Source organism: Frankliniella occidentalis, unplaced genomic scaffold (genome assembly GCF_000697945.3).
Source record: "Frankliniella occidentalis isolate FOCC.00 unplaced genomic scaffold, Focc_3.1 Scaffold13, whole genome shotgun sequence".
NCBI classification, from domain to species: domain Eukaryota; kingdom Metazoa; phylum Arthropoda; class Insecta; order Thysanoptera; family Thripidae; genus Frankliniella; species Frankliniella occidentalis.
The window spans coordinates 803215-827208 of NW_026267143.1; the positions used below are offsets into that span (position 1 = coordinate 803215).

At 43.0% G+C, this 23994-nt stretch overlaps 5 protein-coding genes across 16 annotated transcripts in view; 2 read left to right on the forward strand and 3 right to left on the reverse strand.

Moving 5' to 3' along the window:
• Window positions 1–1286, reverse strand: part of LOC113217642 (uncharacterized) — a gene marked incomplete in the record, with an annotated part of 18343 nt that extends 17057 nt beyond the window's left edge. The window contains 1 exon segment of the mRNA XM_052263642.1: window positions 830–1286. Coding sequence (XP_052119602.1) covers window positions 830–866 — 37 coding nt within the window.
• Window positions 1287–2049: 763 nt separating this feature from the next.
• Window positions 2050–5132, forward strand: LOC113217649 (translocating chain-associated membrane protein 1). The gene is made up of 8 exons (XM_052263647.1): window positions 2050–2289; window positions 2810–3001; window positions 3752–3874; window positions 3967–4175; window positions 4263–4372; window positions 4463–4610; window positions 4703–4863; window positions 4949–5132. Exons 1-8 carry the CDS (start codon window positions 2155–2157, stop codon window positions 5032–5034), a joined length of 1164 nt encoding a protein of 387 aa, XP_052119607.1. The 5' UTR covers window positions 2050–2154; the 3' UTR covers window positions 5035–5132.
• Window positions 5133–5194: 62 nt separating this feature from the next.
• On the reverse strand, window positions 5195–14806 carry LOC113217647 (ATP-dependent 6-phosphofructokinase). 10 transcript variants are annotated; one of them, XM_026437628.2, is made up of 19 exons: window positions 14704–14806; window positions 13810–13924; window positions 13557–13708; window positions 13102–13291; window positions 12819–13029; window positions 11702–11810; window positions 10845–11033; window positions 10489–10767; window positions 10048–10062; window positions 9889–9909; window positions 9242–9388; window positions 9005–9163; window positions 8764–8916; window positions 8537–8636; window positions 8285–8411; window positions 8098–8195; window positions 7775–7997; window positions 7141–7285; window positions 6606–6799 (listed from the first exon to the last, which is right to left on the reverse strand). In XM_026437628.2, the coding sequence occupies exons 2-18, from the start codon at window positions 13898–13900 to the stop codon at window positions 7141–7143; spliced, it is 2409 nt and encodes an 802-aa protein (XP_026293413.1). In that variant the 5' UTR covers window positions 13901–13924; window positions 14704–14806; the 3' UTR covers window positions 6606–6799. The 10 variants fall into 10 exon arrangements, with proteins under 10 accessions (XP_026293414.1, XP_052119606.1, XP_026293417.1 ...); XM_026437625.2 differs by lacking the exon at window positions 11702–11810 and adding an exon at window positions 12450–12558; XM_052263643.1 differs by lacking the exon at window positions 11702–11810 and adding an exon at window positions 12450–12558 and having other exon boundaries at window positions 6606–6795; window positions 7137–7285.
• Window positions 14807–14877: 71 nt separating this feature from the next.
• LOC113217650 (DNA repair protein RAD51 homolog 4) lies at window positions 14878–16459 on the forward strand. Of its 3 annotated transcripts, XM_026437636.2 has the most exons (3): window positions 14878–15089; window positions 15177–15307; window positions 15395–16459. In XM_026437636.2, exon 3 carries the CDS (start codon window positions 15409–15411, stop codon window positions 16390–16392), a length of 984 nt encoding a protein of 327 aa, XP_026293421.1. In that variant the 5' UTR covers window positions 14878–15089; window positions 15177–15307; window positions 15395–15408; the 3' UTR covers window positions 16393–16459. The 3 variants fall into 3 exon arrangements, with proteins under 3 accessions (XP_026293421.1, XP_026293420.1, XP_026293423.1); XM_026437635.2 differs by having other exon boundaries at window positions 14878–15307; XM_026437638.2 differs by lacking the exon at window positions 15177–15307.
• The window catches only part of LOC113217648 (bifunctional 3'-phosphoadenosine 5'-phosphosulfate synthase), a 10052-nt gene continuing 2508 nt past the window's right edge, over window positions 16451–23994 (reverse strand). The window contains exons 2-10 of the mRNA XM_026437633.2: window positions 20161–20275; window positions 19776–20011; window positions 19523–19661; window positions 19219–19337; window positions 18916–19125; window positions 18353–18787; window positions 18065–18271; window positions 17703–17979; window positions 16451–17593 (exon numbers count right to left, since the gene is read on the reverse strand). Of these exons, the coding sequence (XP_026293418.1) occupies window positions 17493–17593; window positions 17703–17979; window positions 18065–18271; window positions 18353–18787; window positions 18916–19125; window positions 19219–19337; window positions 19523–19661; window positions 19776–20011; window positions 20161–20275 (1839 nt within the window). The 3' untranslated portion in view covers window positions 16451–17492. The remainder of the gene's footprint in view (window positions 17594–17702; window positions 17980–18064; window positions 18272–18352; window positions 18788–18915; window positions 19126–19218; window positions 19338–19522; window positions 19662–19775; window positions 20012–20160; window positions 20276–23994) is intronic.

The window sequence follows — 23994 nt, forward strand, 5'->3', positions numbered from 1 at the left end:
GGGCCGCCGCGGGCTCCACCGCCACCGCGGCTGTGCTGGTGACCGGTAGGTGGCGGGCTGCTCGGAGAGCGATCAGCTGCCCGGCATGCTGCAGCCGCTGCAGCCGCTGCAGCCGCTGCAGCCGCTGCAGCCGCTGCAGCCGCACGAGTGCAGTGCGCGCGGACCGAACCGAGCGCGCCAAGTGCACTCGCGCCGGACCCGCGGGGTCCCAACGGGACAGGGGGCGGTACGGCGCGCGCGCACAGATAGGGGATGTGGGGAGGGAAGACAGCAGTGTGAGTAGTATAGTCGCGTGCGCCAAATCGACTAAGACGACGGCTAATCCCGCTTTATGAGTCGATCTGAGTCGACTTGGTAATCAAGTCCACGTTAGTGGTTTTATCACTGAACCGATAAAATCATAGTCTGATGTACGGCGGTTAAAACGTAGAATGTTCCAGCAGGATCATCACATCGAAGTCCATAGGTGAAACAGGTTGGCATAAAGAGGTGTCGATGAATATTCTTTTAGACAGTCCCCAAGATTGTCTTTACCAGAAGGAAACGTCCCCCCCCCCCTGCCCTCCCCTCTTTTTTCGGGAGGAGTGGGGGATGCCCAGTATGAAGACCAACTTCTGCCGGCTGCGTCTGAAAATGACAAACTGAGGGAGCGTGCGGCAGCGTCCTGTCTTGCGAGTAAAGACGAAGAGAGCGTTTCGAACGCGAAGTCGAAGAACTTCACGAAGTGCCGATACGTCGGGTGTTCGAGCGCGAGGAAGGGAGGGGTGTGTGTGGACCGTGTGGACACTGAGGAAAAAACATACAGCCTTTATCTCGCCAGTTTACTCACTGAAGTTGGCCGAGAAAGCCCTCCTGTCCATGTTCATTCAGTGCATCCAGGCGATGGATCCAGTGGCTTCAGGTCTCTCCAGCAGTCTCCACGGGCAGCGCGAAGTCGGGCACAACAACGAGACATCCCGGCTTTTGATGTGGGTGTCATGTATTGATCACAGTTTGACGTTGAAAACACATTGTGCTCCCGCAACGACAGCGCCAAGCAGCCGACTAAGCAGACTACACGCGACACGACAAGCGACCGGTTGTCGTTCAGCTGTTTGTTTATATTTTTTCATCGCCTTGTGCGAATAAATTTTGCAACGGTGGCGGCAAAAATTCACGCGGTCTCTTTCAAATGCTTCCGGAAATGTATCTGAATTTCATCTCTGATACGTCACGACGCTTGTCGGCAAACTGTCGCAAATTCACAAATTATAGCTTTAAGAAATAATCTCCAATCATCGAGTACTTCTCTACGATCAAAGTATAAGTCGTCCATGGGTCGGAATTAGTCGGAACAGGAGGATATGACACGGAGTCAAATGGGTGGCCTACCCGCTGGGCGGTGAGCGGTGGGCCACGCTACAGCCACGCCACGCCTCGTCCCACTCGACACAGTTCACTCAGTCCGCTCCCGTATGACTCTCAGTCCACAGCTGATGTTTGATTTTCTCCATTGCCCCCTCCCACTCGTCTACATCGGACCGGTCCGGGAGTCTGGACTGTCTGGACATTACAGCACAGGATCCCCCGATTTCCCCCCTTCCCCTCATCCCCTTCCTCACGTTATTGCTCCGAACAACCCTCATTCCTTGTCGACCACGCGTTAACTTCGTGCCTATTAACCACTTATTTTATGAAAACGGAGACTGCAGTCCACACTCCAGTTACATTTACGAAGACACACATTGAATGGATTCGGGGATCGGGAGATCTGAAGAGTTGATAGAGACGGACGACGAGGTTGATTTCAGTGGTGCCTCCGCTCGCGTTACTTCCCGCGCTCGCGTTCAATTCAAAATAGAAATTGTCAAAACGCTTAGTTTAAGAGGCGGTAGTTTGTTAACGAGACCGATATTATCTGCTTTTATTGCCACCACAAACAGTATCTTAACAAAACGGAAAACCCTCATCCTTTAGGCGCCAGCTCGAAATGACCTGTTGAGAATTGGTCTTGCGCCCCACCAGCGCGGTACGCGGCACCGGTTCTCTCTCGCCACCGCCACGAAGTGTACTGTTGGCATTTTTGCTGGCAGGGCACTTTGGTGCAGGACTCCGGCGAGCGTAGCACCACCAGCTGGCGTCTGCTTCTGAGCTCGGACACGAAGAGGAACGCCAATGCATAAAATGCCTGTCAAACCTAGAAAACCGACCAAAAACCCAAGTTTTCTCAGTCATGAGTTTTTCATTCAAAATCACGCGGACATCGTGTCCTGCGTTGCTATGGTGTTCGTGATCGGCCTCATGATCCAGGTGGGTTGACTAGTTGCCTCTCTCCATCCCCCGTCAAACGTAAACACTGGAGTTGTTACGCGGTTAATTTTGGCAAGAAGCAATAGTGTCATTATATTAAGGGCAGGTGCCTTTCATCTTCTCCCCATGTCTGATCTAGATTTAACTTTTGAACGATAAGTAGCCGGTCCCTTGCCGGCAGTCGCCTTCAATATTGTAGACGTCACATAACCTTCAAACATATGTAACGGTATTAGTCCTTTTAAATGGCTTGACTCATTTTGAGCACCCTCTCCCATCCGAAAACAGGAACTGATATTAACTGTCCTGAAGAATACCGTGTCTTGTCGTCCTAGCCTCACCGCTGATGCTAATTTGTCACCTTTACTGCTTAACTTTCAAGCTTTTTAAGTAGGACAAGTGAGAGACATCTAGCTTTTTTTTTCTTCTGACAGTCAAAATTGAGTCATTTCTTCGAATCTTGTAGAGCTCCTCTCTCTTCAGCAGTTCGACCTATGTTTATGATGGTTTTATGTTCCAGGCTACATCATCACTGGCTTACACCTTCATTGGCGTTCACCACAATGTCACACAATCGCTGGACCTCCAAGACTCAATTGAGAAACAGACTGATACCTTGTACACCTATGGACTCAAAGACCTATGTGCTATTTTCTTCTATTCTCTCATCTGCATTGTTATGCATGCTATTCTGCAAGAGTACTTCCTTGACGTAAGTTTTTATTGGCTGTTGTAAAATTATTTGTGTATGTGAAGGGGAAACTGTAAAAATTGGCTAATGCTAAAATTCCAGACATTTCACAGCTAATGTGATAACACCCAGGGCACATTGGGTAATGATTCATAATAAGTAAAATAGAGGTTTGTTAGGGATATTTGGTAAAGTCTGCTTTTTTCATTCATTTCATTCATACTAATTATCCCGTGGAGATATTTTGGTGGTCCCAAATTTTACTCAGGATGATCCTGGATGTCCAGAAACAAAAATAAGAAATGAAATAATACATGTTTAAAACTTAAAAATTCCGGACACTACAAGATCCCCCAACAAACTGCTTGGTTGATAGGCAATTTGTGATGAAATCAGACTACAAGCATGGAGTATGGCACTGTGTTCAGCACAGTAGTCAGCAGGATCCTTGCCTATTTAATTCTGTGTTAATAATTCTGACCATGTCATTCTGAGAGCTTTATTTGACATGATATTACACTATGTAGACATAGCTGTGTAACCGAAGCATTATGACACTAACCAATGTGCTCTTTGGGTAATGTCTAAAGAAATTAACTTTGTCTAAAAGGCCTAATGATCCCCAGGGAGAAGGTCGGGAGGTTCCGGTTTAAAAAAAAAAAAAAAAAAAAAAAAAATCTTCCATTACATTACTTTTTGTTGTTAAAATTGCTGTATACATGCATATGCACACATGGTTTTGAAATTCATACCTTTTTTTTCCCTTTTCAGAAAGTTACTAAGAAACTTCACCTCTCAAAGGCCAAACATAGCAAGTTCAATGAATCAGGTCAGCTCCTGGTCTTCTATCTCATTTCAATTGTTTGGGGTATTGACATCATCCTGAGGCAAGACCTTTGAACTTTTTACCACAGTTTTGAACATAGGTATTTTTAGATTCGTAATTTTTATTTAATTTTAATTGTTGTTTTTTCGGCAGGCAAAACTTTATCTTGAACATAACTTCTCTTTGGGAAGGATATCCTCACTCTGCATTGATGTTTGCCTTCAAGTTCTACTTTATCTTCCAACTCTCCTACTGGATCCATTGCTACCCTGAGTTGTACTTCCAGAAAGTGAAACGGGATGAAATGTCTGACCGCATTCAGTATGCCACTCTGGGTGTTATTGCTGTGTCTGCCATCTATCTACTCAAGTAGGGTCTTAATTTTTACTTCTGTAATTTATCAAGTGTAATAACTTTTTTAAACTAATTTTTGCATTTGACTACAATTTTTTACAGTCTCAATAGAGTTGGCATCTGCCTGTTGACTCTTCATTACCTGTCAGAATCCTTATATCATGTTGCTCGCATTGTTGAGTACCTTGACAAAGATGATAATGGCTCTAAGGGTAAGAATGAAAAAATATTCAAAATACACTTTTACTCTTTCAATAAATTATGGTTTTGCTGTAGTTTCTGTTCATACCAATTCCTTTCAGGCATTCACATGGCTGCCAGTGGCATGTTTGTATTGGTACGACTGGGTTCCATAATTTTGTCTGTGCTTACCTTCTGGTATGGACTTGCTCTTAGTGATAATCAAGTTATCAACCTGGCTGAAGGAAACTTCAACACTCAAGCAGTCAGGTACAAAAAATCAGACATTGAGAAAATAAATTATCTAATCTAATTTAGTGCTTATTGGTTTTTGTTCTAAATTTATATTTTTCTTTGAACAGATTGGGTGTTCTTGCTAGCATATGTGCTATTCAGGCATACTTCATGTGGCACTTTATCACTGAACAGCTTCAGCAGATGCGCGAGCAAAATGCTCTCAGTGCTGCCAGCAGACCAAAGCCCAAAGCCGAAAAGAAACCTATTAAGAAGACTAAGAAAGAAGGTAAGACTGCTGACAATTCTTTTTTATATCATGGTGTATGTACATGATGTGCTGTTCGATACATATCAGACTTTTAACTTTTCAGAAAAGAGAGAAGATGATGACTTGCCAGAGGTAGACCAAAATACAAAGAAAACTCTGCGATCAAGAACAGCTACCAAGGCTAAATAAATATTGCGTCCACTGAAGTATTTTCATTAATTTATAAAGACTTGGTCAGTTTTGTACTGGCGTTTTTTGAGATTAAATGGTGTTTTTAAGATTGTTTACATCTGAGTGTCTAGTCTGTGAATCGCTTTCCTCTAGGTACAAAAAATAGAAATATGCACACTCATTTTTGCTCAGTTAATCACTTTATTGAGCTAATGGTTTTCACCAATAACAATCAATTTCTTAGAAGATGGGGATCCAGCCCCTTTTTGCAGGGTCTATCCAAAGAGGCAGGTACTGCCTAATTAGTATTAACTGAACTAATTTCATCATTATGCAACTAACATGGATGTGTTTTTCAATACTGTTGGTGTTCTTGACAGTTCCATTTACCACCAAAATGGTTGTGTTCACATCCAAAAGGGATCAAACCTTCTTTTCAACCTATAAATCACCAAACCATTTTAGTTGACACAGAACTCTAATACTTAACTTTCTCCAGTTTAAAACTTGAGAAAGCAAATTTAGACCTGGAGAATTCAAGAGGTGCAGTGACAAGATTAACAGAGACAAGTGAACCATTGGCCTAAAATAAACAGTATCTTGCCTTGCTAATAATGTCAATAACTCCTTTCAAAAACTAGATATAGAACCGTTCTCATGCTCTCACACTGTTGATAGCTGCAATCTTTATCCCTCAATTTAAGGACACTTGTGTTGAATCCTAAATTTATTTCACAATTCAGTTATTGATGTCTACAGAAAAACTACAAAGTTATGCTGCATAGATATGCTCGTCTAAGGTGTTGAACATGATCAAAAAAGAAAGGAAGTATATATGTACAGACAACCTTCAAATTGTGACATGATCAGCAATCGAACTAATTCTTACATAGGGACTGATTTACTTATTTATGAGAGTATTAAATGGCAACAATAAAGCTAGAAATCATAATATCACACTAATATCAAAATAAAGATATCTGCCAAATCAACAAAATATAGACTCATATAAAACAAAACAACATTCCTTCTGATTAAGAAAATAAAACTATTGATTTAATTTTCCCTAAACAACTGACAGGTTTCAAAACAGAATAGGAAGTTAAGGTATATACACACTCAAATGTGAGTATATGAAAAGCACGCAACAGCAATCAAAAGTTCTCAATAAATACAGTATACATAAAATCACTTCAAGCAAAAATAGACATTTAAAAAACAAACACCTATTAAAAGTGTTCTCAAAGTCAAAGGATGCATCATGGAGTAATAAACACATGATTTCAAGAATCCTTCAAGCATGACTGGTTAAAAGTGAACCAAAAGTATTTACTACACTACTAAAATCTACTATAATTCACAATTATGAAGCATAAAATTATTTTGGTTTCTCTGAGTGTTTGATGAGTTTACCGGTGAAACAGACTAGTGTGCTAACCATCATTGTCTGATGAGGCAAGCATTTTTGAACTGGTACCACATAGAATCACTCACAGAAGAATCACAAAATGAAAATGAGAAACACAAAATCAACATGACAAACCATAAAACAAAAAATTTGATGGCCTGAAATAAAATTAAGAAAAATATTTAAAATTTACATTATATTTTGCACTAAAGAATACAATTCAATTTAATTGATTAAACAACAATTGAATCTGCCTCAGCTCCCTCTTCAACCGTCATGTATAATCCTTCTTCTTCATAGGCACTATCATGTTTAGCCAAGATCCTTAGCAGTGGGCGCAATTTCAGCCACCACTGAGATTTTGGAATGCGCTGACTGTAACATAAAAAATGGTGACAAGGTTAAATTTAAGTTTTTACTGATCAATGTGGTGGACACAAACGAACAAACTTCTCACAAGGACACAAATCATTTTCAGATGTCTGACGAGGTTAACTAAAAGACAAATATAGAGCAACAGAATTTTAAGCCAAAAGGTGTGACAACACTAATGTGACATGAAACTGAGGTGAAGCAGGTCTCTCGACACAATACGTAACAAAAATCAACCATGCAACAAGTCCTTCTCAGCATGCAGGAATATCTGACAAATATGGCGAAGTGTAACATAAAAAGTGCGAAACATTGTCATTTTCAAGGAAAATTGCTTCACATGCCTAAATGAAGTGAGTGAGGTCTGTGGGTTTGCCATCTTCCACTGTTATGTACATCCCCTCTTCTACGTAAGCACTCTCATGCTTCGCGAGGATGCGGAACAGCGGGCGCAGCTTCACCCACCACTGATTGGTAGGGATACGGCGTCTACAACATAGCAATGTATCATGCAATCACCACCATTAGGCATGACGTGGGGCATAGCTAGTGCAGTATGTATTTCTCGTACCACATGCCATCAGTGAAAATGCACTCAATTACATAATGGTAGGGTTTCTATGTGTGGCTAGACCAAAAATAGATAAAAATCACTTAATTTAAGAAAAAAAGAAAACCGTGCAGGTTAAAGTGCTCTATGTTTAACTACTCATGCCAAAATTCAACACGTAAGAATGAAAAAATATTCAAAATACACAATTGGTGTACAAAGAGCTACAGAGTTTAAAATGTGAGTTCAACTACTGAGATAAAAGGACAATTTTTAATCTTTGAAAAATGATAGAAGCTACAGCAGCTAGTTTGCCTACCCCCCATTACAGTGCATGTCTACATACTGTAAGGTTCATAATGATTGAAGCATTCTGGTACAATTTTGACAATGTTCAACAAAAAATGAAAAAGAAATTAGAAACTTACTCAAAGTTGGTGCCTGCTTTGAGATCCTGGAGAGGAGAAAATTTGTACTGACGGCGAACGATGCCCATCATAACAGCTGAATCTGGAGAACTGACATTGATTGAACCATCTTCACGACAATGCTGTTTCAGCTGACCAACCATCCACTCCACACTTTTGGCTGCCATTTTTGTGCCCATATTACGGTCAAATGGCGTAGGTGAACCACCTTGTTGCATGTGACCTATTAAGATTCATAAGTAAAATTATTTACTAAGGTCCCAGGTCCCAGAGAAAGAAATATCAGCAAAAGGAAAAAATGTTGTAGAGGTACAAGAACCTACCAAGAACATTCATACGGGCACTGAATAGACCCTTGCCTTCCTCAGAGTACAGACGGAAGATAAAATCGGTATTATAATTTTCATTACATTTTTCATTTCTGGAAAATTATTTAACACAAAAAGTGCACAAAATTAGGCTCAGTATTACCTTGCGAGAGAAAAAACAAATAAAGAAACAACTATCAACCTTAAAATCAGGCCACGCTGGACTCCCTCAGCCATCTTGGATGCCATGTGGTACACATCCTGTTGAAGATCTTTGATAGAGAACTTCTCCTCATAAATGTAGGCTGCATCAGCACCTCCTGCCAAACCTATTAAAATAAATAATTACATTTTGATTACAAACAGTACTATTTAAGAGACTAAATATTTATACATGCATGCAATGCACAACCAGAAGAGTCTTTGGTTGAAGTAAGTGTAAAATGCCACTCACCAGCAACAGTTGCCAGATATCCACAATAACCACCCATAGTCTCAATGATGAAAACTCGACGTTTAGTACCTTGGGCGGACTGACGAATTCTGTCACAGATCTAGGGGAGAATAAAATATGGGCCAATATTTTAAGAGTATTAGCAATACACATAATATTCTGGAAGGATGTGTGTTGTCAGTTGTTCATTTGAGTGTTTAAAATAAATCATCAGATAAAAAGTTTACCTCAGTAATTTCATTCAAAGCGGTGTCGCAACCTAATGAAAATTCAGTGCCAGGCACATTGTTACTTATAGTTGATGGAATAATAACAATGGGGATACAGAACTCAGGATGCTTTGACCTATTTTCAGTAAGTTGAAGACCAGCTTGATAAGCCTGAAAGAAAAATAAGAAATAAAATAAGGCAACACATAGGTAGGGATTGAGTCAAGTATTAAATAACATCCTTAATGATGTAATTTACTTCAAATCCTCCAATGATGAGAAGACCCTGGATCTTGAATTCTTTCAAGCGTGCAGCAATTTGTGGCATCCTTGCACCAGGCAGAGTTCGCTTAGTACCAAGCATTGCGCCACCTTGGCCAACCCAACCAGTTACATCAGACCAGCCCATCATTTGAACCTACAGAAAAACAAAACGCAGGTCACATTGAAATTTGAAATAAAACATTAGCAGGCAGAAAAAGGTTATGGAACTTACATTGCCAGCAACAAGGCCCTCCACACCATCATGTATACCATAGACGGTATCACCTCTGTAAATGCAGTTTCGGACAAATGACCGGACAGCTGCGTTCATGCCACAGGCAGGAGCACCAATGTGCATGACTGCTAAGGTATAACCTTCCTAAATAGTAAAAGTAAAAACAGAAATATAATTTCAAGTCAAGGAGGTACATTAAGCAATACAGAAAACATATAGGTACATATGGCATTATTCTTATTGACCAATGATGAAGAAAGATGCAAAAACAGTAGAAAAGCAAGAAAACAGCCATCACAGAACCTAGCTAAAACTGGTAGAGAGATCTCTTTGAAACTAACTTCAACTTTCCTTAGCAGCAGCAAAAAAATATTTAAGTCCACTCAATGTAGACTAAATGTACCGTATTTTTTCATTTGTTTTAGATAGTCAGATAAAGAAAATTGAATGCCTATGAAATAAAAGATCTATTCGCTACATAAAACAGATTGTAGTGTTTTTCAAATGCAGTTCTGTGCATGATTTTACCAATAAGTCAAAATTAAAACTACAGCAAACTAAACAAAAATGTTCCTAATCTTTAAATACCAATAAGAAGCTGCAGCAATGTGTTGTAAAATATTGAAATCTTTATCCTTCCTTACCTGTCCCCACAAAGTGTCTTGCTATGAGGAACAAAACAAAATTCAATAGTTTTACTTTGCCAAAGAAATCAAACACCAGTTTAGAGAAAAAGACAGTTAAGAAACAAGTTGGCACACAATTAACAATCCCACTTTCATTATAAAATGACTATACCATACCTTTTTCAATGCTGACTGAAAGCATAGAAAGAGAAAAAAGCATTTTAATGGATGGAGGAGTTGGTTAGTGGAGAAAAGCCATGAGTAAGAAAAGGTATAAGTACTTTTGAAGCACTGAGAGACTGATAAATGCTTAGGATTCCATAGATGGTATGTATGAAATAGTAGCAGCTCACAGGAAAGGCAAGCAAAAAGTTAGCTTCTGAGGACATCGGAGGAAAGATTACGTAAAGAAATACACTTCATCTACATGAGGGCAAGTTAGACCTCCAGCGGTAATTTGACAAGACTTGGTCTCTGAACTTAATCAATACATTTGATAGAAAGGAGAACAAGAAGCTTGGAAAGATAGCAATGGCAACATCTGAAGACATCTGAGGGCCACTCGGGGTTGCATTCACTGTACTCCTAAACAGTTATAACAAGATAGAAGTAACTCACCACGCCACGTCCAGTTTCATCAAAAGCTGTCCTGGGTGGTTTCAGCCTGGTCAGCATCTTGTACGTCTCCAGGTTACGCACAAAACTCCTTCCACGAAGTTGGACTGCCTTCTCCCATTGCTTGTCAGCCATAGCCTGTGCAACTGCCTTGGTCCTTTCGACACATTCCATCAAAGGTAGGCGAACAGCCTGGTTACCGTCAAGAGACACTACACAGGCCTCTGTTTCTGGTGTAGCTTCCATCAAAGCCATGACTGCTTCAGCTCCCATTCGGCAACCCTAGAATAATGCATTTAAATTAGATTAAGTTTTGTATTGGTTTATGGACACAGAAGTGTAAACATTATTATTCCTACCAAAACTCGATCAAATGCACTTGGACTACCACCACGCTGCACATGTCCAAGAACAGTGATACGGGTGTCTTGTTTTAGATTGTCAACAACAACCTGTTTCACTTTTTCAGCAGTGATAGGTTCCCCATCACGATCGATAGCTCCTTCAGCCACAATGATGATATTTAGACGCTGGCCAGCAGATCGCTCCTACAGAACAGAGCAAAGATATCTGTAAGCTCAAAGTTCAATTATATTTTTCCAGCATGCTTAAAATTTGCAAAATTAAGGAATAGGAAGAAGCAATACTAATAAGTGTTATGTAACTAGGAAGCAGAGAGGCCTCCAGTTCAAAAAATAGAGAGAAAGTTATCATTCACTCTGATCTAAACAAAGAAGAAAACGACTACAGGTTACATAAGATCATGCAGAATTGAGAATTCCAGAGATATGGAAGAAAAAGGAAAATAAAATAAGGAACATTAAAATCTAAAAATATGGGCAAAACAAAACAAAAAGGTTAAAATGGATTTAGGATGAGACTTGTTGGATAACAAGCAATAGGAAAGCCCATAAAGTAACACAAGCAAATAAATCTTTGAAAGCCCAACAGCCCCAAGCAGAACTCAGTTTTGTTTAGAAACTTGTAGCATGAGATGCAACAAATATTGGGGAATAGATATTCTACATAGGTAAATTCAAAGGCGCAAGTACTATGAAACACAAAAAGACAAACCTGCCTACTTTTTTTTATCCCATTTTAAAAGAGTACTTAAAGTATAGAAAAATATAAAGTACCAACTAGGAGTTAAAGAAAAGAGCAACCCTACTCAAATCACATTCATATACATTAGTCTATATCTCAAAAGATCTCTTGCCTGGAGTAGCTTTTTGCACATCTTCGTATCCCAGCCACGTTCTGGCGGCCATTCAGGTATGAATACGAAATCTGCCTCGGTAGCCAAAGCAGCAACCAGGGCTAGGTACCTGTGTTTAACAACTATTCTTTTAAAACTACATTCTCAGGATCCAAAAATGCTCTCTCTCAATTAAGACAAATATAACAAAGTCTGGTTTTAACACCCCACAATCTCTGACAACCATGACAAATGAAATGGTCTGATTTATTTATCTGAGAACCATGTGTAATATAGTAATGTAAAAATATAAAATATTTTCACAGATTAAAAGCTGCATAATCACATGACTCACATTTACATTCATTGGGAATAATTATGGGCCACAATCATTGTATTTATTAACGTGTTTTTTTTTATATGTATATAGGAATAAGGATAATTTATATTTACTGTAACATACTATAATTCAGGAGGAATCCATACTAGTTAGTAAAAGCAAGATTGCAATTTCCACCACTCAACAGAAAATCAAGCAAGGATGCAGGGATGGAAATTTTAGGATGGGACATTTGAAAGCTGTAAACCACATTTATGTTGTTTAGACTTAGACTTTTGTTTGTTAAACAAGATTTGAAAGCAAAATTCAGGCAGATATGATGCAGCAACCAAAACAGCTGCAGGGATAATTATTAGGTCAACATTTTCATTCATTGCATTTCAAGCAGGTTTAGACACATATACGCAAAAATGACAATAAATCCCTTGCCTGTTCTAACTTGTCACACAGCTTTTGGGGCCAGTCCACAGGTGGAGGGTTTTCTGGGCAAAACACATAGTCCGCCTCAGATGTCAAGGCAGCCACGATTGCAAGGTACCTTCATAAGGGCCAACACAGTCAGGTAAACACTCCAGCAATGTTTATTCTGGATCCAAAGCAGGGTGATCATTATCTATTTTGAGAAGATAATGAACTTACCCACCCACAGGTGAAACATATGAACCCAAACCCAATACTATTTAGGTAGGTCAAGGAATTAAAAGATAAATACTACTGATTCTTTGGATCATTGTGACTATGACCGATCACAAAATATGAAACAAGAACAAGAAATGTTAGAGTTTAATAGAAACTTACCCACAATGTCTACCCATAACTTCCATAATGAATGTTCGCTGATGAGAGTAGGCCGTGGATACGATAGCATCAATTGCCTCAATAATACGGTGCAGTGCAGAGTCTGTACCGATAGTCATATCAGTACCACAAAAGTCATTATCAATAGACCCCACCATTCCAGCTATATGGAGATGCTTGTATTTCTCCCTCTGTTCAGCATTGATTTGTTCTGGAAGTAAACATTAGTTAGAAATGCAACATTAAAAAATATTGTTCATTATTTCCAGTTGGTGAAAATTACTTGTCGAAAGCAGCTCATCCAACAGGCTTTTCCATTCCTGGCGAAACAGGTTGGCTCCAGTAAGAGAACCATCACCACCAATGACAACCAAGTTGGTTATTCCACGTTCAACCAGATTTTTGGCAGCCTTCAAGCGGCCAGGTCGGTCGCGGAAATCGGTACAGCGAGCAGATCCAATGACTGTACCACCCTAAAAAAATGAGACAGCATTAAAGCAGCACATTAAAAATAGTAAAATGCTGAGTGCAAGGAATTTAACTCAAAGGTCAATGCCTCTGCCCGTCACCACTGCCCTCTACCCTCAGCCTGAACATCTTTATTTACACAGAGCATGCCAAGTTCTAAGTATAGCCACAAACCAGCTGTTAAGATGTTGACAAGGGTTACTGAAAAAATAATTGACTGACTTTGGAGAATTTTTTTTTTTTACAGATTGATAAGAAAATGTAGTTTACCTTGTGGATGATTGATGACACAGAGGACCAGTTGGCTTCTTCAATGTTGGCTCCACCATCAACCATTCCCTGATAACCTTCCTTGATAAAGAACACCTTGCACCCAAGGTAAATACCCATTCGAACCACAGCCCGGACAGCAGCATTCATACCTAAGAAAGTTGTAATCAGTTATAAAAAAAATATTTAATAAGAGGAGCTGTTAATTAAATTCAGTAACCGATTTAGGCAACAAGAGAAAAGAAATTTATACCAGGAGAATCGCCTCCACTTGTGAAAACTGCAATGCCCTTGCCCTTGTGAGAGCCTTGCTCAATGAAACGTTGCTTCGGCTCGTCATCCATCTTGACGTCTTGATAGAGAACCAGCTATGGACAAAGAGAGACAACATTAGAAAAATGTGAATACTACTTGTACAGAAAACACTAATTTTGTCTTTATTAACCTAGATAGTCTATAACTTTAAAAATTGCTTATTTTACAATGGAAAAAATTATAAATTTGAAACAAATTCTGACTATTAATATTTGATGATGTCACACTTCAAAATATTGCATAGATGGACATAACAATTTTAAAATTTTCTCCTGAGCAAAACTTAAATTAAACTTAAGTCAATGGAAAATATTTCTCAAGAAATGACACAGAATTAGGACAGACTAAAATAGAGTTGTGCATCATGAATGAAACTTGTCACAATTTTATGTAGACAATATTTTCCTACTAAACACCACCCACTCAAAGGAAATGGTTCTAGGATAACTTAATTGTAATAATGTGATGAAAGATAATCTAATCCTGGAAAAAAAAAATAAGCAAAGCTGTGAAGACAATGACAGATGGTGTAACAGATATTTCTGTTGCTATGCCGTATAAATTTCCCTGATAAAAATGAGCTTTCCTGTACGCAAATCAAACTTACAGTAAAATATACAATTTGTGGGCTTATTTTGAGATAAACTCCGAGGTTAGGGAACCGTGTATGATGTCAATTTCTGACAGTAGTTGCAACTCCGTCAGGTGATACAGTTTAACACTGACAGGTAAAGGTACCATATGACAGAAACACCACTAACTGACAAAAAAGCACCTGAGCAGACGCTGTACTCCAGTGCATTTGACTTATAAATCAAAAAGATTTACTGACCTTAGATAAAATGAAGGTGACCTTCTTTCTGTCTACCACATTTGATTTTCGAGCACCGCCCTCGTCGAAGCAAGCAGCCAGCTGAGCTAGGAAGTGGGGGAGGGGTGGAGGGGTGGAGAGGGTAGAGCGGGTAGAGTATTCGTGCGCATGCGTCGAAAAGCTTGGACTTCAGTTGGGCGGATATGGGCGGACTATTCAAATCCCCGGCAAGTCGAGTCGACAAGTTGATGCTTGAGAGAGGTTGCTTCTGTAGTATTTTTGCATCTGCAGGCAAATTTTCTGATCACCAATTAACTTATTTTGAAAAAAAAAAAGTTCAGTACCCTCCAATAATTTGTGACAACTTGTGGTGCTACATCAAATGTGAATAACCTCTCTGCAAGCATGTATGTTTTCTTATTTATGTGAGATTGTTACTTGTTTGACTTGTTTCTTCTTTGGAATATTATGTCAGATCATTGTTTTCGGTTTAGGGCTCTGTGGAAATGATTCCCGTTAGTGTTATAGGTTTTCATGATCATGCTTTTTTTTTAATCCATTGATCATCATGACATAATTTACCATATTATTTTCCAAGACCAATAAACTATCAATTCATTGCATGGTAATGAACATCATGACAACCAATTTCTCGTATTATATGCCGTGTATGTGTAATCGGTTTTACATATCATTTAATATCATGTTCTAGCGCCGACACTTAAAATGGCCAAGCTGTCAACAACGATGTGCCAAGTTCTAACCAAAGCCGCCATTGAAAATTTGGGACAGCGGAAAATTTACAGTGTTGTTGACGTACTTCAAGAGGATCCCAAGAAACTGGCATCAATTTCGAAATTAGATTTCAAAGACGTTATTGTATTACGTCAAACACTCATCACTAACTTTTCTCCCTTTCCTCGTCAAGGACTTGATGCTTATAATGAACTTTTGTCACAATGCTCATACTTATCATCTGGTATTGAAAGTCTTGATAGTCTTTTAGGTGGAGGTTTTTTAACAGGGAAAGTATATGAGATTTGTGGTGTTTCGGGTTCAGGCAAAACTCAACTGTGTTTAACCGTTGCAGCAAATGTAGCTCTCAGAATGAAGAAATCGGTTCATTTTATAGACACAAAATTAGATTTTTCAGGGAAAAGGATTCACTCTATTTTAGAAGCCAAAGAGTCCAATGAAGAAGTAGTTGGTAGTACTATGGAGAAAATACTTGTAACCAGAGTGCATTGTTACAATGAGCTGTATAATTTCCTATATCATTTGAAAAATGAACTAGTTCGGGAGCCTGGGACAACCCGTCTAGTTTTTATTGAATCTCTACCTGCTGTGTTTTTTCAGTATATGGGTGCAAATAATCTGGACAGCCTTGGCTTGTTAAACTCTTTAGCAAGTTTAATCAAGTATATAGCTCATGAACACTTTGTTGCTATTGTTGTAATTAATTTGGCAAGCATGTGGGTAGAGGAGGAATCCGCTTCCCTCGTTCAAAATGAGGATGAAACTGCACCAAGTGCTCCGATCATTGATGTAAAACCTGCTCTTGGCAAGTATTGGGCTCACGTCCCAAATACAAGACTGTACATTGAACAGTGTGGAAACTCAACCGAAAGAAAAATCACTGTAATTAAAAGCACCCATCTTGCTACAGGTAGCTTTTGTAAGATCTCGGTGTTAAGTGAAGGAGTAAAATAATGTAGGTTTAATGATGCTTTTCAGACTTGTAACAATATGGAAATAAATAAAGATGATATAAATGGAATGGTAAATATAATATCTATAAAATTTTCATTAACGTCTACAAAAAACAAAATCAACATAAAAACATTTCAGTGGTCAACAACAGCTCATCATAATAAGCTTTCTAAAGATAGTCAATTTATGCATAAAAATAGATTATACAAACAAGATAAAAATATTCTTTGAATTCAACAGTTCTTTCGCTTTAAATTATTAAAAGAAGTGATTTGTAAAACATCATCATAATACTGTTATAAACGACAATACAAGAATTTTGTGATGAAAGATGGACCACGCAAACTATTACATCAACTTGTTATATAAACTAGCAGGTAGTTCTACATTCAAATGAAACATCTCCTTTATGTAATTGAGACATCACAAACTCTGAAATCAGGGCGTCTTTCTCAATGCTACCCTCTCTTTACTTTTTACAGAGTAGAATGCAGGACCTTTCGAAGCACCATCATATCTTTTGAAATTGTGGTTTGACTAGCTAAATCAACCTTAAATCTTTGATTCAAATAAAAGGCAATGAGAAATAAACATAACCCACCATGAAACAATCCTAACTCAAAGTTAAAGATTGCTTAAATAACCTGCCAAGAACAATGATATACGGTAACAATTTTAAAATCTTCTGAGAAAATATTCCATCAACTTATAGTACATAATTGTGCAGAGCTATTTGTTCTGTTCCACATAATCATACTACTGGGAAGCCATGGGAAGCAATATTATAATCCTACCTATTCTATTTGAAAATGCATGGAATTTGTAGCTCAGTTAACATTTTAGTTAGGAAACCCTAATGTGCTTGTAAAAATATCTATTGTTTAGTGTGCTAAATGCTTGATTAGTACAATAAAAAATAAGGTTTGTCTGACCAGATCCTTTTGAAATAACAGTGTACCCTAGGCACATCGGAAGAGAGGAAATATGTACCAACCAATAACTTTACATAATGGATGGATTAAAATTGAACAAAGAGAAAAGTCTTACATGGGCTGCCCAATTTAAACAATAACCAAGAAAGTATTAATGTTCAAACATTTTCACTGACCCTTCTGAAGTGACTGATAGTAACCAGCCAGTATTCTCCATGCCTTGGGTGCCATAAAACCATCTGGGGGGTTTTCACCACTCTTGGCAAGACCTGCATACATAAAAAAGAATCAATTTACATTTAGGACAAAAATTTGAAAGAGAAATTAATTGAACTATTTTGGTAATAAGTAAAGATACCCTTTAAGTCAAAACTTTACCTCTCATTCTCGTTCCAGAAATAAAGTCAAAGTCCTGTTTCCTCTCAGGATCAAAGAAGGACATCTTTTTGGCAACTCGGTCATATGCTGCTACACGGAATGGAATGATTTCAAGTGTTGTAAGGCCAGGAGCTACTTTGAGAACACGAGAACCATGAGTGGGATCAAACAAATCTCCACCCCTGCTCTTATCTGGATGGGGAAGACCTGCTGGATCCCGCCCCACAATATAGAAGTTTGCACCTGCTGTCATACGGGCTTTAGCATGCCATTGCACCTGTATACAAAAAGTATTCATAGAAATAAAGGTTTCAGGTACTTCATAAACAGCATTTAGAGAATGTAAACCACTGAATAATCACCTCTGTTGGGCCTGCATAAAGCATTGGAGATGGAAAAATTGCAAGAACAGTATCACGTGAATGCAATACTCCTTCCTCCAAAACAGCTTGATGCTGCTTCATCCTTACAGGTAATGGTACGTCATCATCTTTAGTCCAACCACCCAATGGATGCAAAAGCAAAACCGGGCGTCTGAAACCTCTCTCCAAGAGACGACGGCGTGTATCCTACAAAATTCAGTAACAAAGCCTGAAATAAAACACCCCTAACTACAAAACGTCCACACAATGCCTCATTCAAAAACTCACCTGCATGAGCAAAGCGTGACCATTGTGAATGGGGTTCCTGAGCTGGAATGCAAAGACAGCATCTGCCCCCATTTCATGGAATTTTGAGCGGAGCTCATTGGGAGTAAGTCTGTATTCGTCCAGTCCATCCCTCCACATTATACGCTGCAAAACTTCAATTTCGCCACCAACCAACCAGTCTCCACTATCGAGAATCAGGCGAATAGTAGGGTGATCGGGGTGTGAAGTTCCAAATTGACGGCATATGCGTTCTTCTTTACGGTGTGGGTAAAAAGTGGGCTTGCGGAGAATAGCATATCTTTCTCCGTTGTGAATGAGTGCAATTGCCTCAACTCCTTCCAAGCGTTCTTTATCAGCATCATTTACAGGCAAGACAATAGGAATGGATTGGTTGGTTGGTTTAGCTTCCTCTACAAGGCAGTTGAAATGGAGACTCTGGAGAAACAAACAGAGATTAAGTAAAAGCAAGTTTGTTTACAGAAACTTTTAAAGGGAAGAGGGGAAATAAACAACTGTGAGGCCTGGGTAGCAATTTAGGTAAGGAATAATATTTTAATTCTTACTTGCAGGTACTGGTCCTCAGTCATGAAGCCTCTGAGAGGGGCAGCCCAGCCCTCTGCAAGAACTTGCACCCACTGTAGGTCAACTTCTGTAATTTGAAGCCCTGGTAGGTTGCTTGCTTCTTCCAATGCACCTCGAACAAGGTTTTCCGACACAAACAACTCATCTACAATTCCAGATGCAGAGGGACGCACAGAGCGAGGGATGATGCCCTGAATTGGTGGAGGAACATATTTAAAACCATTTAAGTCAAACGAAAACGAAAACGTGAATATCCTCTGAAATACCGTTGTTCGGGAACTTACATTCTCCTCCAGCATTTCAGCAACTTGGAGCATGCTCTCCTCCACAGTAGCCCCTACAGTCTTAATAACGAGGTCGGGGTGTTCAGGTTTGTCGTAGTTTTGATCGATCCCGGTAAATCCTGAAAACGTGAATTATAGAAATACACGTTTTATTGCTGAAGCCGAAATGGCCTTTTACAGGCAGGCGGACGGGTTTCCCTGCCCTCCCTCACTGCGCACTGCGCCACACCCCGAGCGGGTAGGCAACCCGCCCGCCCGTGAGCATGCGGTACGTTAGCGGTACAGTAACGGACGGTGTACCCACCCTTGATGCTGCCGGCGCGCGCCTTCCTGTACAAGCCCTTGACGTCGCGCTGCTCGCACACGTTGAGGGGCGTGTCGACGAACACCTCAAAGAAGGGCAGATCCGCGTCACGGTGGATCTGACGGGCCATGTCTCGGTCCTATCCGAAGAAAGAGTTTTCGAGTTTAGAACAAGGACAAAAGAAAGTTGCGCAGCAGAGCGCGAACGCAAAACCAATGTTCGCATATGCCAGCTCGGAGGCTGCTCCACGTACCTCGGAGAAGGGCGAGACGAAGCTGCACAGCGCCACGACCCCGCTGTCGGCGAACAGGCGCGCCACCTCGGCAACGCGCCGGATGTTCTCCTCGCGGTCCTCCTTGGAGAAGCCCAGGTTCTTGTTGAGCCCCGTGCGGATGTTGTCGCCGTCCAGCCCGTACGCCACGATGCCCCGGCCCACCAGGTACGCCTCCAGCTCGAACGACACGGACGTCTTGCCCGCGCCGGAGAGCCCTGCACACGGACGAGAATTAGTTGGGGTTGGGGAGCAGTACAGAAGCAGAAGGCTCTTGGATGTTACACTCAAATGTTCAGCTGGTAAGTTTGGACAATTTAAAGTGTTCAACTTGTCAGTTCAACACTTGCAACACTTCAACACTTACCAGTGAACCAGACGGTGCATCCTCGGAAGCCGCGGAGGTTGCCGAGCACCTGACCACGCTTGTCTCGAGACACATGGTGCTTCTGCTCCGTGACGTTGGTCGCCACTTGCAAACCCTGCAACAAGTCACAAGCACGCCTTGAACAAAAACTGAAATGGGAAAGAGGTGGAGGTGCTGCAACAGAGTCCAACCATACCAGTTAGGGAGTCTAGCCAATCTTCAAGCACGAAGACACAACCATAACACAAGAATGCCAAAATTGACCCCCCGTTTTTTTTTGGGGGGGGGGGGGGGAGAAGAGGTCCCTCTAAGAACTACGACGCAGTGACAAGGGAAGAGCAAAGGAGGGTGGGGGTCGGGGAGAACCTGACCGAGCATCAGTTACGTGACCGTCGGGCCGCGCCGCTCCGGTCCACTTCCTCCTCATGACTACTCTCGCTCTCGTGCGTGCTGACACCCCCCCCCCCTCTCTGTCCTGGTTTACTTCCACCTCATGGAGTAAAGGGGTTCGCAACCAGACAGGAGCCTGGAGGCGCCTGGAGGCACCTGGCGGAGGGAAGGGAGGGGCTACAGAGAAGGACTCGAGAGACGCAGACCGCCCCTCCTTCTCATGAACGGGGGCCTGCGCCGGGGAGGACGAGTACTGAAATGCATTGCAGGGGTTGTTTTGAGCTCCTGATTCGCTGGAACATCCGGCACCTCCTACGTTTTGCAATGTGAAAGGTCAAGCGCAATGACCCCCCGCCCCCTCTCCCTTGGTACGACAGGATGTACATTGCGCCGCCCCGAGTGTCTCCCCGCCGCCGCGCAGATTCGGTTCCCTCCGGTTCCCTCCGAGGTCCCCTCCCTCTCCTTTTGTTTTGTTTCTCACGCGGAGCCTCGTTGGCGCCCAAAAGCTGCACCGCGCACCTCGCGTCATGCATTTTTCATCGCGCGCGCCCCGAGCAGCGCCGCGGCAACAAAACAAAACAAAATTTGACCTTTCGCCCCGGCTCAGGCGGCTGTCGCGGTGCGCTGCTGCCGGCCCCTTCTATCTCGCGACGCAGCTCCGCGGCTGTCACTCACTGCCGCAACAGGCAGTTTGTGGCTCTTTCGCGAGAGAGAGAGAGAGAGGGGGGGGGGGGCAGGCAGGGCCGGGAGCAGGAGGAGCGTACCTACAGGCGCAGCGCCCGAGCGGGAGGCAGGCGCGTGGCGCGGGAGGCAACCCGCCCGCAGCCGTGTCCGCGAGCGGCCTACCTACCGGGGGTCCGCAGGGTCCGCGTCACCAGCGGCAGCTACCGACGGCCACCCCGGCCAGCGGCCAGCACGTCGCCGTCGAGCCCGCCTCCCCAACTCCCCACAGCACCGCGCGCGGCTTGCACTGGTTAATCGAGAGCCCAACAGCGAAACACTCTGGACTTCAACGGGTTGTGTTCAACTCGTCTGTTGAACACTCCCGTGGGGCGTCCCTGCGTCCCCTGTGCGGGAAGTGTTTAACACTTGTCTTATTGACTAGCACTTGGTTTGTCATTGCGCACGGTTTGTCAAGTCAAGTCAAGACATCTTGCCGGCGCGACCTCAGACCGCGCCCGGGGGGGGGGGGGGGGGCGGAGCACTCAAGTGTTTTCCAGCGGGTCCCTGTCCCCACCAGCTTCGGTCCAATTCCAAGGCGGTTCGCAGACGGTTCGTAATGATAATGGACATCGTCGGGGGGAGCGGGGCGTTGGCCGCGGCCGGCGGTGGCAGTCAACCCGAACCGTGATGGCCCAGTCCTCGGCCCGGGCCGCCAAAGGGTTGGGGAGCAGGGCGGGAAGTACAAAGTGCGGCGCGGGGTCAACAAGTGCGCCGCCCATGACTAGGTCGCCGATAACGCGCTCCAGGGCTGGGCTGGGCTGCCCCGGGCTCCCGCGCGCGCCACTGCGAGCACTAGCCGCCCCGCCCCGCCCCGCCCGCGCTGCGAGTATACGCGACACTTTCACCCTTTCGCAGCACGTTGCACCGCGTGGGACCGGCGCACAGCACAGAGTTCGCACCAAGTCGGCCTGCTTACAGATTCGGGCGCAGCTGACATGTCGGCGGCTCGGTGACGGCGGCGGCGACGGCGCTCCCAGACGTCTCGCGGGCGAGCTGCAGCAACACAAAGTGCGCTCCGAGCCGAGCCTAGCGCAGCCGCGGCGTGCCGACTACTAACAGCTGATTGAGCTCGCGTCCCGTCCCCGCGAGCGCGCTTGCGGCCCGCCCCGCCACAACACAGAGGCCGCCCCGCCCCGCCCCGCCCCGCCGGCTGACTTCCTAATGCCCGTCAGTGGCGGGCCCGGGATGAGCGCAGCGGAGAGCGCCGTAAAAGATAACCGCGTCCGATAAAGCGCTGCGCGGCAATCGAGAGCGCAGCGCCCCCGCACGCACGCACGCACGCACGCACGCACGCACGCACGGAACGCGACACGACTGGAGGCACGCTTTAGACAGACATTTACAGCCCATCACGGAATTTCAATTATTTTTCTGGAGATTTCTGGCGTTGATTCGCTGGGGCGGGTACCTTTAAATGGTACTAAAGGCATTATTTTTATTTTCACCTAAAGGGGGCTATAGTGCCTTATGTGCACTACACTGAAAATTTCTCCAGCACCCCCCTGGAAAGGCACGACGTAGCACCTTTGTTTGCCAGTGCTCTGAGCTCGGCTCTAAGGATTTCACGAGCTTTTTCGTAAGGGGACGCACGCCCCAGTAATAGAGGCTGGCATTGGAACAATATGGTTTCTCACTGGGGGGGCCTTTCTAGCTTTGACATGGAACTAAGTGCTGGTCGGAAAGCGAAGTTAGCTTAAAACTTTCGAGAATGCTGTAGATTTCTTTTACAGTGTGTCAGACCGTTGACCCACTGTCAGCGCTCATTAGACTTTAACTCAATAACCAGCAACATCCGAGGGAAATCCACTTGATTACATGCAACATCGTCGAGTCATTGCAACCCCACCAATCTCTATTCGGTATCGCGGGGAAACTCTCGAGCGAAACAAACACAGTACAGAGTACCAAGGTGCTCGTTCAATCACTCATTTTTTCCTTTTCTTTTTGACACGGCTGATAATTAACGACTGACTATGTGACTTCCTCTTTCCAGTTTTCCCATTATGCTTCATTGAAATGCCTTGATAATGCATTTAAAGTGGCATACCCGCGACTTGGGAGTAGAGGCAAGTATGGTGAGGAGGCACGAGTATTTCCGCACACCCAAAAGCCAGTTCTCTTATTGGCACGAGGACAAATAATGCCAGATTGCATAAGAACAAAGTAATTTACTTGATTCAAGAAGAGACTTTGTCGGGTCGGGTGCGGGCACGAAGGAGTAGGCGCGAGTATTTTCGCTTGTGTACAAAGAGTATTCTAATGGGACCCACTCCACAAACGAGTCCCAGCCGCGGGCACACGACAGCGGGGGGGAAGGCCGCAACACAAGGCACAAAAAATCCATTTCTGGAATATCGGCTTATCAGGAACTGACATGGCATCGCATGCGATGACATGACCCCTGCCGGCGGGCCAGACTTCAAAGTGGGCCCGCACGCCCGCCCGCCGCGAGTTTTGCACACAGGCCGTTTGCATCAAAAAGGGATGTATACATAATCGCGGCCCGCTGCGCTTTGTTGACGCAGCTGCGGCGCTGACATCAGTCGCTGCGTCGAGTAAGATCAAGTCCACCGTATTCTTCCTGAGCGTTTGTGTGAGTGTGTGTGTTTGCCTCACGGAAATAACCCACCCACTTTATTGAGATTTTGAGTCAAATCAGCAGGCACATGGAAGTAACACAGGGTGGCACACACACCCCGGACAGTTTTGTAGTTGTACTGT

Excerpts from the sequence above, each read along its gene's own strand:
- LOC113217650 (XM_026437635.2), top strand. The coding sequence starts at position 15,409 with ATGGCCAAGCTGTCAACAACGATGTGCCAAGTTCTAACCAAAGCCGCC.
- LOC113217647 (XM_026437628.2), bottom strand. The coding sequence starts at position 13,900 with ATGGATGACGAGCCGAAGCAACGTTTCATTGAGCAAGGCTCTCACAAG. Across the intron at positions 13,292-13,556 it reads TGTCATCAATCATCCACAAG|GGTGGTACAGTCATTGGATC; the intron begins GTAAACTACATT and ends TCATTTTTTTAG. Across the intron at positions 8,196-8,284 it reads CAGCGTGGCCTGATTTTAAG|AAATGAAAAATGTAATGAAA; the intron begins GTTGATAGTTGT and ends ATAATTTTCCAG.
- LOC113217649 (XM_052263647.1), top strand. The coding sequence starts at position 2,155 with ATGCATAAAATGCCTGTCAAACCTAGAAAACCGACCAAAAACCCAAGT. Across the intron at positions 3,002-3,751 it reads TGCAAGAGTACTTCCTTGAC|AAAGTTACTAAGAAACTTCA; the intron begins GTAAGTTTTTAT and ends TTCCCTTTTCAG. Across the intron at positions 4,611-4,702 it reads TTCAACACTCAAGCAGTCAG|ATTGGGTGTTCTTGCTAGCA; the intron begins GTACAAAAAATC and ends TTCTTTGAACAG.